Source organism: Globicephala melas, chromosome 18 (genome assembly GCF_963455315.2).
Source record: "Globicephala melas chromosome 18, mGloMel1.2, whole genome shotgun sequence".
NCBI classification, from domain to species: domain Eukaryota; kingdom Metazoa; phylum Chordata; class Mammalia; order Artiodactyla; family Delphinidae; genus Globicephala; species Globicephala melas.
In genome coordinates this window covers 21,933,505-21,949,281 of record NC_083331.1, presented here as the reverse complement: position 1 = coordinate 21,949,281, position 15,777 = coordinate 21,933,505, and the positions used below count along the sequence as shown (strand labels likewise).

The 15,777-nt window shown below is 48.4% G+C and overlaps 1 protein-coding gene across 3 annotated transcripts in view; it reads right to left on the bottom strand.

Moving 5' to 3' along the window:
- Positions 1-13,535: 13,535 nt before the first annotated feature.
- TSC22D1 (TSC22 domain family member 1) overlaps positions 13,536-15,777 on the bottom strand; it is a 136,608-nt gene continuing 134,366 nt past the window's right edge. For all 3 annotated transcript variants that reach the window (XM_030882208.3, XM_030882213.3, XM_030882212.3), the window contains one exon: positions 13,536-14,918. In XM_030882208.3, the coding sequence (XP_030738068.1) occupies positions 14,661-14,918 (258 nt within the window). In that variant the 3' untranslated portion in view covers positions 13,536-14,660. The remainder of the gene's footprint in view (positions 14,919-15,777) is intronic.

Here is a 15,777-nt window from a genome sequence, read left to right as displayed (position 1 = left end):
CTCTCTTCCCAGGCATCAGGGGCTGTATTTTGTGCCCATAGCTGTATAGAACCTAGAGAAGGTACATACATAGAGAAGATCTCTTTAGATGTAAGTGGATGGATGCATCTGAGGAAGGGGCGAATGGCATAAAGGCTGCCAATCTGCACCGTGTATAAAGCAGCGCCCTCCTTCAGGGCCGCAGCCCGCCCTCTCCACCGCCTCCGCCAACGGACCCTGCACGGGCTACTGGTCACTGGGCCCACATCAATCCCACCAACCCCACCCTCGTCCACCCCGGTGCCCTCTGGCCTCCCAGCGGCCCCCCAGTGAGGCCCCACCAGCCCAGGACGTCGGCCACTCCCCTCAGCTCTCCTCTTCCCCACCCCAAGGGCCTCCCTTAACCAAACTGGGAAGAATGGCTGGAATCTGCCCGGATGGCGGACAGAGGGGCCCCGCGGTCTTGGAGGGAGCACGGATGGTTTGCTCTCGCTCACATGAGCACTCAGTAAATATTTGTGGGTCAAAGGCATGCACGGACTATAAATATTCATTACAATGGAGATGCAATCAATCTCTGAAAGAAAACGTTTGTAAAGACAGAGCCAAGCATCAGGATGTTCAGACATTTGAAGTTAGCAGATTCTAGAAGCGCAGGTTTTCGCCAAAGGGGTGTGTGTTCCTTGCCCGGAGTCATCTGGATCCCTGCCTCTTCTAAGTGACAAGAGGAAGTGAGGGCTCAGGAGTGAGGAGGGGTCCACTGAGCCCGGTGGCCCGTAAGCCCATGAGACACTCGCCACCCCCAGGCCCACGTCCCAGCACGCCTGGCAGTTTGATAGTAACAACACACTGGCTTTTGAGTGGTCGAGGCAGCGTGAACCCTGTCTAACCGCCAGGATTACTGCTTCATGTTGGGGGTCCTCAAGGGGAGGGCCGTGAGGCCAGCTCCCTGCCAGAGAGTCTCGCTTTGGAAGATGAGACCGACAAATGCTTCAGACATTTCCTTTTCCTTTTTTTCCCTTCCCTTCCTTTTCTTTTCTTTTTTTTTTTTTTAAGTTGACCTCATTGAATTCACACTGCTAGGAGATTTTGAGTTGCACTGTTGTTTCTGCAAGTTCTTTTTGAAACAAATGCAGTGGTCATTAAAATAAACAGGACAAAAAGAATTCATCTATCCCCTGACAGAAAAACAAAAACTTTGTTCTGAGAAGGGCTCACCAGACACCAAAGAGATCCAAGGAGCAAAAAAAGATTCAGAACCCTGGGGGCGGAAGCCAAGATTTGGGTCCTCTGGGTAAATGACATCTTCTGTTTTATAATCCCAGAATTTCAAAAGATGTCCCTAGTAGTGGAAGGGGAGAGGCCCTTCTGAACCTTTTCTCATCACTCTTTTCCATTTATTCATTTATTCAACAGATATTTATCTAGCATCTAAGTGCCAGACAAATTGAAAGAAAAATGGCCCCTGGTAAGAGCATCACTGACCCCGGCAGGTGAGAGGAGGAGGGCCGGGCAGACACGAGGGATCAGGTCTCAGAAAACACAGATTCCAGCTGTTCATTGCTTTGAAATCCACGGAGGCTCCTCCGTAAGGTCGAAATTCCATCGGAATCATTCACGGTTCCCCCAGTATAGCTCTCCTCACCCTATGCCTCTCTACCCACTCTATCAAAATCTTGTTCATTCCTCCAGATCCTACCTCTGCTGCCCCCACCAAGCTGGAGTTAATACCCCTCCCCCAACACTCTCTCATGGATTCCAGCACTGTCACTTTTTATTTGTGTTATTTATGGTCGGCCTCGCCTCCAGGATCCTGGCCCTCAGCGCCGTGTCTGGTGGCTTGCGGTGCAGTGGAGCCGATCCCCGGAGCCAAGAGGTCTGCTTCTGAGCTCTGCCCTCTCCGGTTCTTAGCTGAGTGACGGGTGCAACTTACTCCCCGCTCCACTGGCCGATGTGCACTAGCCAGGGCTCCGAGGGGCAAGGCTGTAACACGTGCTACCCCGAGACCTCGCTCTCTGACGTTGCCTCCAAATTCCCCCACCGATCAAAACATGATTTCCAAGGAGAAGCACTTGCTTTTCCAACCCGAGGGCTGCTTTAGAGCACAGCTTGCTCTCTGACCCGGTGTCCGCTTCCTTTACCGACACATCCTTTCCACTCGTCCACCTCATCTTTTAAGACTGTCAAGTTGCTCCTTTTGGAAGCCTTTCGTGATACTCGTCATCCACCCACTCCAACAACCCAGCCACAAATGACTCCTCCTTCCTGACCCACTGTAACCTGCACACTTTATTCCAACAGCTGTCTGGGTCTCCTCCCTGGCTAGAAGCTCTTAAAGGCAGGTACCGGGTCGTATTCATATTTGTGACCCCAGCATTTAAAGGCAATACTTATTTGCTGAATGAAGACGTGACTGAAGGAATGAATGGGTGAATGAATGAATGCCCATCCTCTCTTCCTCTCCCACCTCTCACCAACTTTTCCCTTTCCCTCGCAATTGCTTTTGGGTCCAGGGCTGTCTTGGTCACTAACTCTGTGATCATGGAGAAGTGACTTCATGTCCCTGGGACTCAGTCCCCTCTGGAAGAGGAGGGAGGGGGTAGAGCCAGAGGCTGCATAGGAACCCCCTCCCCTGTCTCCTGTGTAAGGTAATTCTGTTGTGTAACTTCGTAGGTGTCAGTACTGCCGGGATAGAAGAACCTCCCACGGCCATGCTCTCTGTCCCAAGCATCCCTCCAGGACCAATGTCCTAACTCTGGTATCTAGTTGGTCATGTCATCCTCTCAGTTCTATAGCTTTCATGTCTTTAAGTCCCCCAACCACCCCCCGCCTTTCCCTTAAACCACTGCTCAAATCCAGACCTGCATTTTCTCTCGTGTTTCTCTCTTTGTCACTGTCCCAAGGATCTCCTGTCTCATCCGAGTCCATCTTCTACACAGTCCCAGACCACCAGTCCCGGAGCCCGGTCCCCAGGCCACCTGATCTGGGGGCAGAGGCTTCTTCAGAGACCACCAGGATCCTGCAAGATCTGGATTTGCTATTGGAACCAAAAGTGGTTCTCACTGACAGCTTCCGTCCACAAATCTGTGTGATACTACCTTCACTGTTTTTCTCAAACTCCCCGCCGCTGCTGTCTGAACTTTCTGCGCAGACCCCCACTTCCTAATTCACAGGGGACAAATTTGGTTAGTAGGAGGGACATTCAGCTTCCCAACACCTGCAGATGCATCTGTATTTGCCTCCACCTTCACTCTCCTGCCCTTTCTCTGAGAAGACCTGATTCCTCCACCTGTGTCGTGCTCCTATAACAGAGGAGAACAATCCTGACTCCATATCGGATCTATCCCTTTAGCTGCCGGCGCTGTACCTTTGTAAAAGATTGTTGCCAACAGCCTGAAATATACAGGAGAGCCCATTCTCAAGGCTCTGACCTTTAAAGGTATGACAGTTTCCCATTCATGCAGAGATAAAAAGTGGTAGAACAGAGAATAACAATTTGTCTTCTTGGAGGTTTATAGGAACGTTGTGACCAGACCTACGTGGACAGCTGCAAGAACGAAGGATACCTGCACCAAGAAGTTAGCAGCAAGCCACCACACCCCCTCCCCTTTTAGTATAAAAGAGGCCTGAATTCTAACTCAGGTAAGATGGTTCTTTGGACACTAGTCCACCATCTCCTCGGCCTGCTGGCTTTCTGAATAAAGTCACTATTCCTTGTCCCAACACCTCATCTCTCGATTCATTGACCTGTGTGGTGAGCAGTGCAGGCTTGGACTGGGTAAAAAAATGACACTCAACTCACTTCCTTCAGCTGCGTTACAAACACTCCCCCAAACGCCTGGGGCTCTCAGCACAAGCCCAGGTCACTCTTCACTCTCCTCGGGGCTCACTCTGAGTTGGGAGGGTGTGGGGGGAGGAGGTGCCCTGCCCCACACGGTCACGCAGGGAGCCCGGCTCCTGCAGTTTGTAGCTCTGTCCTCCCCACATCCTGACAGCCCACTCCCTCAGCTCGGGGAGGGACGCCGAGAGAGCGTGGGCAGGACCCTCGGGGCCATGGCTGCAGGTGGCACACATCCCCTCTACTCACCATCCGTGGGCAGGACGTAGTGCACGCTACTGCAGGGAGGCTGGGAAGGTCGTCTGGCTGTGCCCTGGAAGAAGAGAAAAGCATGGACATCATGAACCTGAGAATCTCTGCCAGCTAGCCCAGATCGCCCCCAGTCCCGGAGCCAGAGGCTAGTCTGGCTAGAGGAAATCTCCACTTGGATTCCTTACAGCCCCTCACTCTGCACATTCAAAACTGAACTCTGGGGGCTTCCCTGGTGGCGCAGTGGTTGAGAGTCCGCCTGCCGATGCAGGGGACACGGGTTCGTGCCCCGGTCCGGGAAGATCCCACACGCCGCGGAGCGGCTGGGCCCGTGAGCCATGGCCGCTGAGCCTGCACGTCTGGAGCCTGTGCTCCGCAACGGGAGAGGCTGCAACAGTGAGAGGCCCGCGTACCGCAAAACAAACAAACAAACAAACAAAAAAAACCTGAACTCTGTTAGGCTGCCAGACAGGCTCTACCTTCCTATTCCTGCCCTGGGGGTGGCACTATCGCCCACCCACCCAATTCCCTGAGCCAGAGGCTCCCACACTCCTCCCCCACCCCACCCTGACAAGACTCTACATCCTGGTGTGTTTCTTAGATTCCTCTCTCGCACCTGATCTATTTCAACAGCTCAATAACAGATTTCTCTGTGTACAATCTCACCCCTCCTAAATTCTTCCTAAAATGGACTTTATAACGTGTTCCTTCCCTGCAATTCCTTAGCGTGATTACAGGGCCCTCCAGGGCCTCCCCTCCCCCTCCTGCCTCATACCCCACCAGCCTGCGCTCCAGTTAGAGGAAACCAGCCTGAAGTTTCCGTTCCTCTCGTTCACAAGATTCCTCCCTCCCCTCTTGGCAATTTACCCTAGAAGGCATAGCTCAAGTATCACGTTCTCGGGGAGCCTTCGAGGACCTTCCCAGATACAGTTGAACACCACCTCCGTGGAGATTACAGTTGGTCATTTACAGAATGGTCTCAACCATGTGGACCAGTTAAATATGATGTCCTTCATCTACAGTATTAGTAAAAATTTCACACACTAATGGACTCAATTTGAAACCACGGGAGGTGGTTCTCTTTCTTCTTTCTTTCTCTGTCTTTCTTCTTTAGTTCTTTCTTCTTTCCTTCCTTCCTCCCTTCTTTCTTTCTTTCCTTTCATTCTTCCTCTTTCTCTCCCCCTCTCTCTCTCTCCCTCTCTCTCTCTCTCCCCCCCTCCCTCCCTTCCTTCCTTTATCATGAGACAGACTTATCACTCCTATAGAACTTTGGGAACTCAAAGTATACAGCAAGAATTATTTCTCCCAAAATTCAAAGTATGCAACAGTAATTATTCCTACAGAAAAAAACCCAAACAAACAGAATTCCAATCTGTTGACAAGGAAACAGAGGAAAGATATGTGCGAGTTAGGGATCCTCTAGTTCACCAGCCACAGAAAACCTAACTTAAATCAGCTTCGGGGAAAAGAGCAATGTCGGGGGATAGATCTGGCTTCAGATCTAGTTGAAAGCAGGGTTCAAATGATGTCACAAAGGTTCACATCTCAGCCCGGCTTTCTTCAGGCTGCCTCATCTTCAGGACCCACACAACGGCTCCTGCAGGTGCCACAAGCTTTCTGCTCATGGCTGTGGCACTTGTGAGCGTTTCATTTTCAAACTGCCAATCCCAGCAGAGAGAGACCGGGGCAAGATTCTGAGTCCTTTGAAGGCTAAAGTTCATTCTGACTCAACCAGGTTGGGTCGCCGTGGCCGGGGGGAAGGGCAGATGTCAAGCAGGGCCATTTCTGTAGTCACCTTGGGGTTTCCCAAAGGAAGGATGAAAAATGAATTCTGGGCAGCCAACAGCAGACGGTATTCCAACACCTCTTCCCAAAACAAGCATGGAGTGAGACCAAAATATCCTCTCCAAACTGTGTCTCTTCCCACCCTCAGTTACTTCCCAGACAGAACTGATTCTCCCTGCCACTTCGTTCCACGACGCTTCAGTGTGCAATGATTTTGAGAGAGAGAGTCTTTTGCATTATAATAATCCTTTATATGATCTGTCTTTGCTGCTGGACTTGAGCACCTCAAAAGCAGAAGTGTTTCCATTGCTGTACCTACAGGACGTAGGGGGCTCCCTAAGGTTGGTACCTTGTGGGCGCTTAATAAATGCAGTGCGTTTTATGAATGAATGAATAGTTGCGTGCTCTAGAGGATCAGTTCATTCTCCAGTGACGGCTTTTCTGGGTCAAGTGGCGGGGACACTGGTGTGGGAAAGGTAACTGTCTCCTCTATGCTGTGGGTCCATCTGGTGCGATGATGGACAGGAGAAAGTGGAGGTCTACTTGCCCTTGTGCTGTACATTCGCCTATGGTTCCTCAATCCATACCTAGTCTTGCCTTTGCGCTGTAAAATTCCCTTCCAAGGACCTAGAATCCCACTGGACCCTGCTAGCCAAGCAGCTTGACACGGCAGGAAGAGTTTGGGGCAGGGTGTTGTGTATTATCGTTTTCTGGAAGAAACAGGATTCACAGGCCAGCCCTGACCTGTGCCACCACATGCACCCCTCTTTGGTGTACACACGGAGGGATGGACAGATTGCCAGCACTGGGGCTGCCACTGGCCCCAGACGTGCTCCACTGGATGAGGCTACCTGGCTTTGGAAAGGGCCAAAATGGTGGCTAAGGGCACTGACCTTGGTGTCAGTCACAAGTGGTTTGCATGACACTTATCACCTCTTTACACCTGACCTGGCAATTCACTTCTGCTCTCTTCTCCTATAATGTGGGATGACGCCTTCCTCACGGGGCTGGCGCGAAGAATAAATGAGATACTGTATTTCAAGTGCTTAGCACACAGTAAGCTCAACAACATGTAATAATAATAATAACAAATGAGTTCCATTTTCTTTTCCCCAAAAGGACGCTGCCAGGCTTCATGCTCTGGCCCAGTTCAATCATGTCTCATCCGTGAAGGAAAAAGCACAACTCTTCTCCTTTCCAACAGCTTGGATCAACAAAGCAAAATAAAACCCAAGAGGTAATAGAACAAGTTCTAGTTCTTTTCTTCTTTAAGGGTTCATACCCTGTGAATCTTAAAAACAGGGTTAAGATGAATTAAGCCACCAAAGTTTAGGAATCAGATGTTAGAGTCTGGGTTTGGAACACAACCTCACATGCCTACCTGGGCCAGGTATGCAACCAGATGAGTGAGGCATGATGGCAACTGACAGCGTGGGCCATCCCAGAGTGCTGCGCTCTGGCGGCTGGAGGCCCACATCCCAGCTAAAGTCAACAGCAGCTCAACTCAGCAGCAGGTGGAGACTGTCATGCAGGAATTGACAGACTCAAGGTCGCCAGAACTTGGAACGAGATCCGCGTTTCAGAAGGGATGTCACTAATTCACTTTTTTGCCCCAAACACTATGTAGATACGTGTCTGAGAGCCAGCTCTGGTCAGGAGGCTTGATACAGCCCAGGGACCATCCGATGGTGACCTCTGAGCCTAGCTGACTCCTTTTGTTCTCTGGGAGGAAATCCTTGGCCCATTACTCTCCAAAGCTCCAGGCTCCTGTGTCTGGGAGGTTTCCTTGCCTGGAATCCTCCTTGTGTGAAGTGGGTGCTGGAGAAGGGTGATCTCCTTGGGAGCCGGACAGCTTTAGATGCCCGCTGCCCCCACTTCCAGCTCCTGTCACTTCTAAGGCCTCCTGGTTATTTGAAGGTTTCAGCAACGTTTTGCTGTTGTCCTTGTTATTATTGAAGTCTGGGCTGGCTGGTGTTTTCCTTGGCGATAGCAGTTCCTCAAAAACGTAGCAGGCGGCTTCCCTGGTGGCGCAGTGGTTGAGAGTCCGCCTGCTGATGCAGGGGACACGGGTTCGTGCCCCGGTCCGGGAAGATCCCACATGCCGCGGAGCGGCTGGGCCCGTGAGCCATGGCCGCTGAGCCTGTGCGTCTGGAGCCTGTGCTCCGCAACGGGAGAGGCCACAGCAGTGAGAGGCCCACGTACCACAAAAAAAAAAAAAAAAAAACTTAGCAGGCTTCTCCCTTATTTGTATCCAATCAATTCAATGTGTCAATAGCATAACCAAAAATATTTTTCTGGACAAGATGGTGTCACGATTTAGTACTTGGTCTCGCCCACCTCTATCAGCTGAACGGTCAGCACCCGGAAGCCATTTGAAACCAAAGGCATCTACGGAGAGTCCTTACCCTTTATCCCATATTTGCTGAATGGGTAGATCATCTTGTTTAACTGAAAGGTCCTAATGGGCCTTAATGGCTTTTTAGTCTTATTTCCAACTCTTTGGGCTCTAGAAGCAACGGGCTTTTCCAATACCAGGCCACCCCAAATTTCTTACCTTTTCTCCCCCTTCCTTTCTACTTACAAACTGAGCTCATTCTTTCCTGAGCTCACCTTTTTCTTGAAAGCCTTTGCCAAACACAGCAAAGAACCGGCTACTCACTTTCTGACCCCTTAGAGCTACAGGCTCACTGGGCACTTGGGCGGCTTCTAAGGCAGCACAGGCAACAGTTTTACAGAACGTGTTGCCGCTTCACAGTTCGGGTCTCAACCTCAAGCCTCCGACAGTTTCATCACCTAGCCATAGTCGACGCCACACATTTTGGTTCTGACGGCAGCACCCCAGCTCCGCGTCTTCATTTCCATGTTAGTTGGAGTCAGTCCCCGAGGCAAGCAGTTTCTCAGATGCCTAAAGGCTGACACACTCCAGAAAATGGCACTGTGCTGGCCAGTCCCAGGTTAGTGGGGTAGGACGCTCCAGTCACACACACACACACACACACACACACACACACACACACACACACACACACACACACACACACACACACTGACAGAGCCTCTGTCACGTCCAAGGGCCCAAGGTCTTTCCCATCAGGTCCGCAGAAGGAGCACAGCAGACTGGGTTTCTTATGGCCAGGTGTTCATCACTTCAGCTCTCAATCCATTGACTAAAACTGAGTCCCATGTCACACCCAACTTCAAGGGGCTGGGAGGTGTGATTCAGCTGTGTGTCCAAGTACAAGAGGAAATGGGATCTAGGGAGACCCATTTGTCCCAATTTGCCTGGGACTTTGCTGGTTTTAGCACTGAAAGTCCCACTTCCCGGAAACACCCTCAATCCCTGGGCAAACCAGTACAGTGGGTCACCCTAATGTCTCCACCTCTCTCTCCTCTTAAGGAGAGAAACTCAGTCTTCTGTTTTCTTGGTCCCCTAGTCTGCATTGACTATAAACCACTGTCAGGGGATGCTTGAGTGTACTTGATACAATAGGGCAGATTGTTTTCCTGAAATACATGTTATTCCTGGAAATTTGGGGCATGTGCGACATAAGCCTGAAGCACACACATCTGCAAACACCATCTTTGTCCTTAAGTGAGTCAGTTATAAAATGTAGCGGAGGGGTTATACTACCCTAAGGAATTGCTACCAATTTAACAACAGTTCTTAAAAGAACTCCCAGAACTACTTTTGCTGAAGATTCATCTGAAAAGGAATAGAGAAGGAGTGGTTCAGGTATTACGTCACGTAAGGCAAATTTTGCCAGAAAACAAAGTGCCTCACTTCTCTTACAGGCAATACTTGAGCTGCTCTTCAGGGCAGGGGCTCTATACTACCTTCTAGTAAAACGAACAAGCCACAGAAGGTACTCAGGAAACGTTCTCAGAGTAAATTCACACAGAGCTTACCAGACAGCCTGGGCCCATTTTCTCTACTCAAGAAAGAAGAGGTTTGGTTTTGTTTTATTTTGTGCTGAAAGGATGAGCTGCCATGTAGGGCAGGAGTCTAGTTCTTGAGGCAGATCTAGATAGTAGGGAGCGGAAACTCGCAGCCCGTGGGCCAAATCAGCAGAGTAGCTGTGCTTTTGTTTGGTCTGCACAGTGTCCAAAAGTTGGCAATCTTCAGAGCGAGCCTGGGTTTCTGGATCTTGAAAGATGCGAAGGTCTGGCAACACAGCGCCTGAGCTCCCACACAGCAACAAGTGCATGGAGCCGAGAAGCACAGGCCCCGTGTGTGTGGATGGAGCACACTCTCCAAGGCCACGGTCACTACCACTTCCTATGGTCCCATCTCACTCCACTCAAGGGGCTTCTCTGTCATATCCTACAGACATCTGTGTCCAAAACACCTGGATTAAAGCACAGATGTATATTGTAACAGTGTAGTCATTTTTGCACCATTTAAAATGGCCACTGAGGGCTTCCCTGGTGGCGCAGTGGTTAAGAATCCGCCTGCCAATGCAGGGGGAGACGGGTTCGAGCCCTGTTCCGGGAAGATCCCACATGCCGCGGAGCAACTGAGCCCATGCGCCACTGAGCCTGCGCTCTAGAGCCCGAGCCACAACTGCTGAGCCCGCGAGCCACAACTACTGAAGCCGGTGTACGTAGAGCCCACGTTCCGCAACAAGAGAAGCCACCGCCATGAGAAGCCCGCACACCACAACGAAGAGTAGCCCCCGCTCGCCACAACTAGAGAAAGCCCGCACGCAGCAACAAAGACCCAACACAGCCAAAAATAAATAAATAAATAATAAATTAAAATGGCCACTGAAACTTTTAAAACAGCTGTTGATAAAGCCTGATTACTAATCCCAGTGACTTCGGTCTGCCTGGCCTTCCATAGCACTGTTTTACCTAGAACATTTTTCCATAAGGAAATTAATAATTTAAGACATACATTCCACCTGCAAGTGTGTATTTACTTCTACCAATATGACTTTCAAACATAAACAATTCCCAGTAAATTCTTTCTGACTTATGTAAATCAAATAGTTGCCTTAAGTATTATTTTTCAGATACAGAAGAAATGGTCCACTTCCGTCCATATTCTAAATGGCATTTTTTAATGTGTGTTTTTGTAATAAAATTTTAACAGCCACCACTATTATCCATGCTAAATAAAAGCTATTAGAAAATAAAACTGCCACAACTTTATTCCTGAAAAAAATACAGAATTAAATATATATATAAAAACATAAACAGGAGGATGAATGACTCAAAAATATGAGAAAGGCTAACATTTCTTGAAACTTTGCTCTGAACCCACGTCTCTGTTTATGGCTTTCCAGCATTACACTTACAAAAAACCCTATGGAGATAGCATGCCCCCATTTTAACATGAGGAAACAGACCAGTAACTGGCAAAGCTAGGATTAAAACCAAATTAATTTTAGCCCAAGAAGTTAAACGAACAAACAAAACAGCACACTCTCCCCAAAAAGTTCCAATGAAATAAAGTCATTGGAAAAAGCAGAGGGCTGTAGCATCTTACGGCAGGACAGAATCTTTGTGATCTGATCCAACTCCATATTTTATAGATGAGAAAGTGGGTCTGAGGTCCCATTCAAAAGGTCAAAGAGCTAGTTACTGCAGGGCCAGGCCTGGCAGCCAGAAGTCTTCATCCTCGGCTCCGTGGCAGGCAATTTTATCTAAGAAGGAGGAAACTTCATTTTCTCTGCCTCCGTTTCTAATCTTTAGGCCATGACTGCTGTGGGAACGCAAGTTGACGGCTAAACGCAGTCAGGCTCCTGATAGTTTCAACTACTTATTTTACATAAAGTAAGGGCAGAGCAGTGTCTGAGGAAATCAAGTTTTCATTTCTAATTTCAGTTATAATGCACTTTTAAACATTTCTTGTGTCAATTAAAATTGACTCTGGCATTATGTATTTATCACATAATGAAAAATAGATGTTTGCTTTTAAACTATGCAAAAAAAAAAGGCACAAAATTACTGAGTTATGAGCATTGTTAATTTGAAACAAAAAGCAAATATTCATTAAAATCACGTAAAATTTCTTCTGTCTCTCCTTCCCCGAATGGCGGTCTCTCCTGCTGCAATTGCTGATGTCAGGAACACCCAGTGCTGGACAACATTCTGTCCCCCTTAAAAATCTCTCGCGCTCCACATAAGTATGATATAATCAATTACATAACAACCCACAGGCCAACAAAGGCCTAATCAGGCCTGTAAGCAGATAGTAAAATGCCTTTTAAAATGACCTTAAATATCCTTAAATATAAGTCAATCACTTAAAATGTGTTTAGTAATTACTAAAGTGAACATGTACGGAAAAACATCTTTTGATTCTAATCATTCATTCATATTTCACATACAATATTCAGCCCCCAAAATGTCATGGGAGTCTCACATTTTTAATATAAAGGCCCCAAATTCCTTTAAATAATGAAGAAAGTTCTCCCTTATCTTAATAATACATTGACATGACACTTGTCAAATTTCCTCAATTACCACCTTTGCTCTGGAGGATATTAAAAACCTAAAAGATGAAATGGTTAAAGATTTCGATTCAGTAGTTTTTTTTCTTAAAGGAAATGGAATTACTATATTAATTATCTCTTTATTTAAGTCAAAGTTATATAACCTTCAAACAAATACGACAAAGATTGTTTTAAATCTTCTCCAAATTCCCCAAACCATCTTCATGGCAACCGCCACCTCCCAAGGCAGTCGGCAGTTTACTGCTTCAGCAGGAGATGGGTCGCCCCACCAGTTACTTTGAGCTTCGTAACACATGCACCCAGTCCAGTTCTTTTCGGGGAGCTCTGATGTTCCCTCCATCCACCCATCAATCTCTCAGCAGTTCTACATTAGAGAAGGACTCAGAAGAGTTGAGTCCTGTCCTGCAAGGGCTTCCGTAAGCCTTAGAGCTGGGGAATACCTGACTCCCACGGGGTGGAGTGGCAGATTGCAGAGCTGAAAATCTACCGTTCACCTGCTCACTGGCAGGGCTCCTGCAGCAGAGTGGGACCCCTCAGGCTCACTTCTCAGGGGCCAATTTGCTTTAGGATTCCTTCATGTTTTGAATCTTGACCTATTTTATAGTCTTAAGGAATCAACTGGGAGGGACTCCCTTATCTGGTCCTTCCTTCCTCAAACCCAGAAGAGGAAACCTCTAGAATTATCCTATCTTTTGCTTGGAAATTCCCAGGAGCTGGGAACTCAATCCACACTAGGAAAGACACCCCAACTTAGGGTGACAGAGTTCTTAAAGTGGAAATCAGCTTCTTTAACTCCCATCTTCTGATCCTAGAGCTGCTTGCTGGAATTATACACAGAGTAAGGTTCATTCCCCTAAGCTGGTAAACATTGAGAGATTAAAACTTCCACGGGCTCCTAGAATTCTAAAGCCACAGAGGAACTCAGAGATTCTCTCTTTCAACAATACCCCACATTAGCCCTGAGTGGGGGAAGCCACTTGACTGGGTCACACAACTAGTCTGAAGAGCTAAGCTCTTGCCTCTTTCGTTATGTCTCTTCCCTTACTGCCTGACAGAACGCAACGTCTGATTCGTTTTACTCCTCCAGTCAAACCACTAGCACCACTACTTTGCCCAACCCTTTCATCCCCCTTCAGGATTTTACTAGTCGAATTGTTTTAACTTTATCTGGAAATAGTTGTGGAAATGACTGCGATTACGTTAACACTATAACATGGAAACACTGGTTTATCAACATTTTATATGCTTTATTGAAAGTTGACAAGTGCAACAGTTAAATACAGTGACACCTTACAACTGTGTAGAGAACATGCACAGAAACATATGCAGGTAACTACTATACAGGTAATATGCAGAAACCCCTACTGGGAAATCCATTTCATTAGCTAGAACTGATCATATTTCAAAGTATTCAACCAGCTCAATCGAAAGACTTCGGTGAACCGGGACTGACTTCAAGATATTCAGCAGCTGGAAGATTTCAGATTACACAAAGTGACCAACTGTGCCAAATTCTTAAAATCTCTTTAGGTAGGTGTGTTTTTCTTCATGTATTATTTTTTACGTAGATCTCTATATAAAAGACAACCCACACCTCTTCAGACAGCCAATGAAACATCTAAATTGCAATCTGTACAACCTAAATAGTACAGTCCTCTATTGTACAAAAGTTACACTACATACACAAATATACAATAAGCAAAACAACCTTCAGGGTAAGATAGCCTAGATCCCAGCTACCTGTCACCGTTCAGTCACGCTAATAGTTTTGTGTCATCCACTGTTTTGGAAAGAGGCACAGTACTATTGGTTTTTATGAGTGTTGGTGACAGTCGTCATTTGTACAGTGAACTATGTTTCTCCTCATCTGAGGTGAGACTAAGCTTCACTCTTGACTTTCACCTCCCCTTCCAGTTCCTGGGGGGGGGAGAGGAGAGAGAGGAGAGTCCAGTGGTGCTGCACTGCTTCGGAACCCCATGGAGCACGCCACGTGCAAGCAGGAAGAACTCTTGTAAGTGGGGGTGGGGAGCAGGGGAGGGATGGAAAGGCACACAGCTCCTCAGCATGAATGAAACCGTTTCTCACGGATCCGCCAAGCTGCATGAGGTCCCAGTATATCCATGCTAATTCTCTCATTAACCTTTAATTCACCCAACTTAAGAAATTTCTTCAAGCCGAAAGCATATGAGTGTTTAACACTGGAAAAAAGAGATAATGGCATATGTCAGTCTCACGTCTCTTTTGCAGCGAGCAATGAAATGGGTGACGGTGGACGCGGATGCCCCCCAGTCCATCTTCTCCGGTCGGTTCAGTTCAGACAGCAGCAGCCAGTTCCGCGGCGGCACAGGAGGCTACGCGGTTGGTCCTGAGCCCTGGGACGCTGCCTGGGCTGGGGGCTGTGTGGTCCCCTGTGGCTGTGTGCTGGCAGCGGGGGAGCCAGTCTGCAGCTGAGCCTGGAACTGGGCAAGCTGCTCGGGACTGGCCAGTGTCTTCAGCAGATTGTTCTCCTGCTCCAGCTGGGAATTTTTCTCTATTAGTTCTTTGATTTGCTCTTTGAGGACCTCCACTTCCTCTCTAACCGCATACATCAAATGGCTTTTCACCAGATCCTGAAAGGGAGAGAGAGAGAAGAGGAAAAAAAAAGGTTTAACTTTCTCTTTACTGTTCCCCGGACTCTGAATTTCTAAAGCATCATTTTGCGGGGCTCTCCCTAACCATTTACATATCCAGCCCTTAGAGCTCATTTAACAGGCCCTAGGGGAGATCTACGGAATACAACCACAACTGTACAATACTTCACTTTAACGTCTAAGTCATCAAGCCTTTTTAAAGCCTTTGCTTTCCTTGCAGCCATTGGCCAGGAATGCCTACGCTCAAGTTTCCTATTCGAGATGGCAAAATGCACTGGGGCTCTGGGGCTCTGGGGCTCCGTGCAAAAGCCCGGCCCAGGGATGTCCAGCCCCGGAGCAACGGTAGCCGCGTCCCCGCCCCCAAGTCCCTCCCTCCGCCCGCCAGACCGCCTCCCTCAGCACCGGCTGCAGCCAGTTCCTACAGAGCGTGTTGCCGCATTTTCCTCCCTCCCCCCATCCCCCCCTCTTTCGTGATTAAGCTGACATCACAGAAACCTGGGCAGCCGTTGCAGCCAATGGGCGCTCGAGTTATTTATAGCTCCGAATTAAAGGTTCGGAGTTTGCCTAGCAACAGTGGGCAGAGAATCCCGTGAGAAGAGCCACAGGCGCTGCTCCAATAACAAAGAACGGCCAAGGCGGAAATAAAAAATAGGAGAAAACCAGGCGCAGGCTGAGAAGGCGAAACTTTTCTCCGGTTCTTTTTCATTGTGCAGTAGCCTCCATCACTGGGGATCCGTTTGGACCCGGTGTAGGAGGCCCCTTCCGGAGATCCCCACTTCTGTGGCCCTCCCCCCTCCCGGCTCCCCGGTAAACCTTAGGATTCCTAGTAAAGCCACAT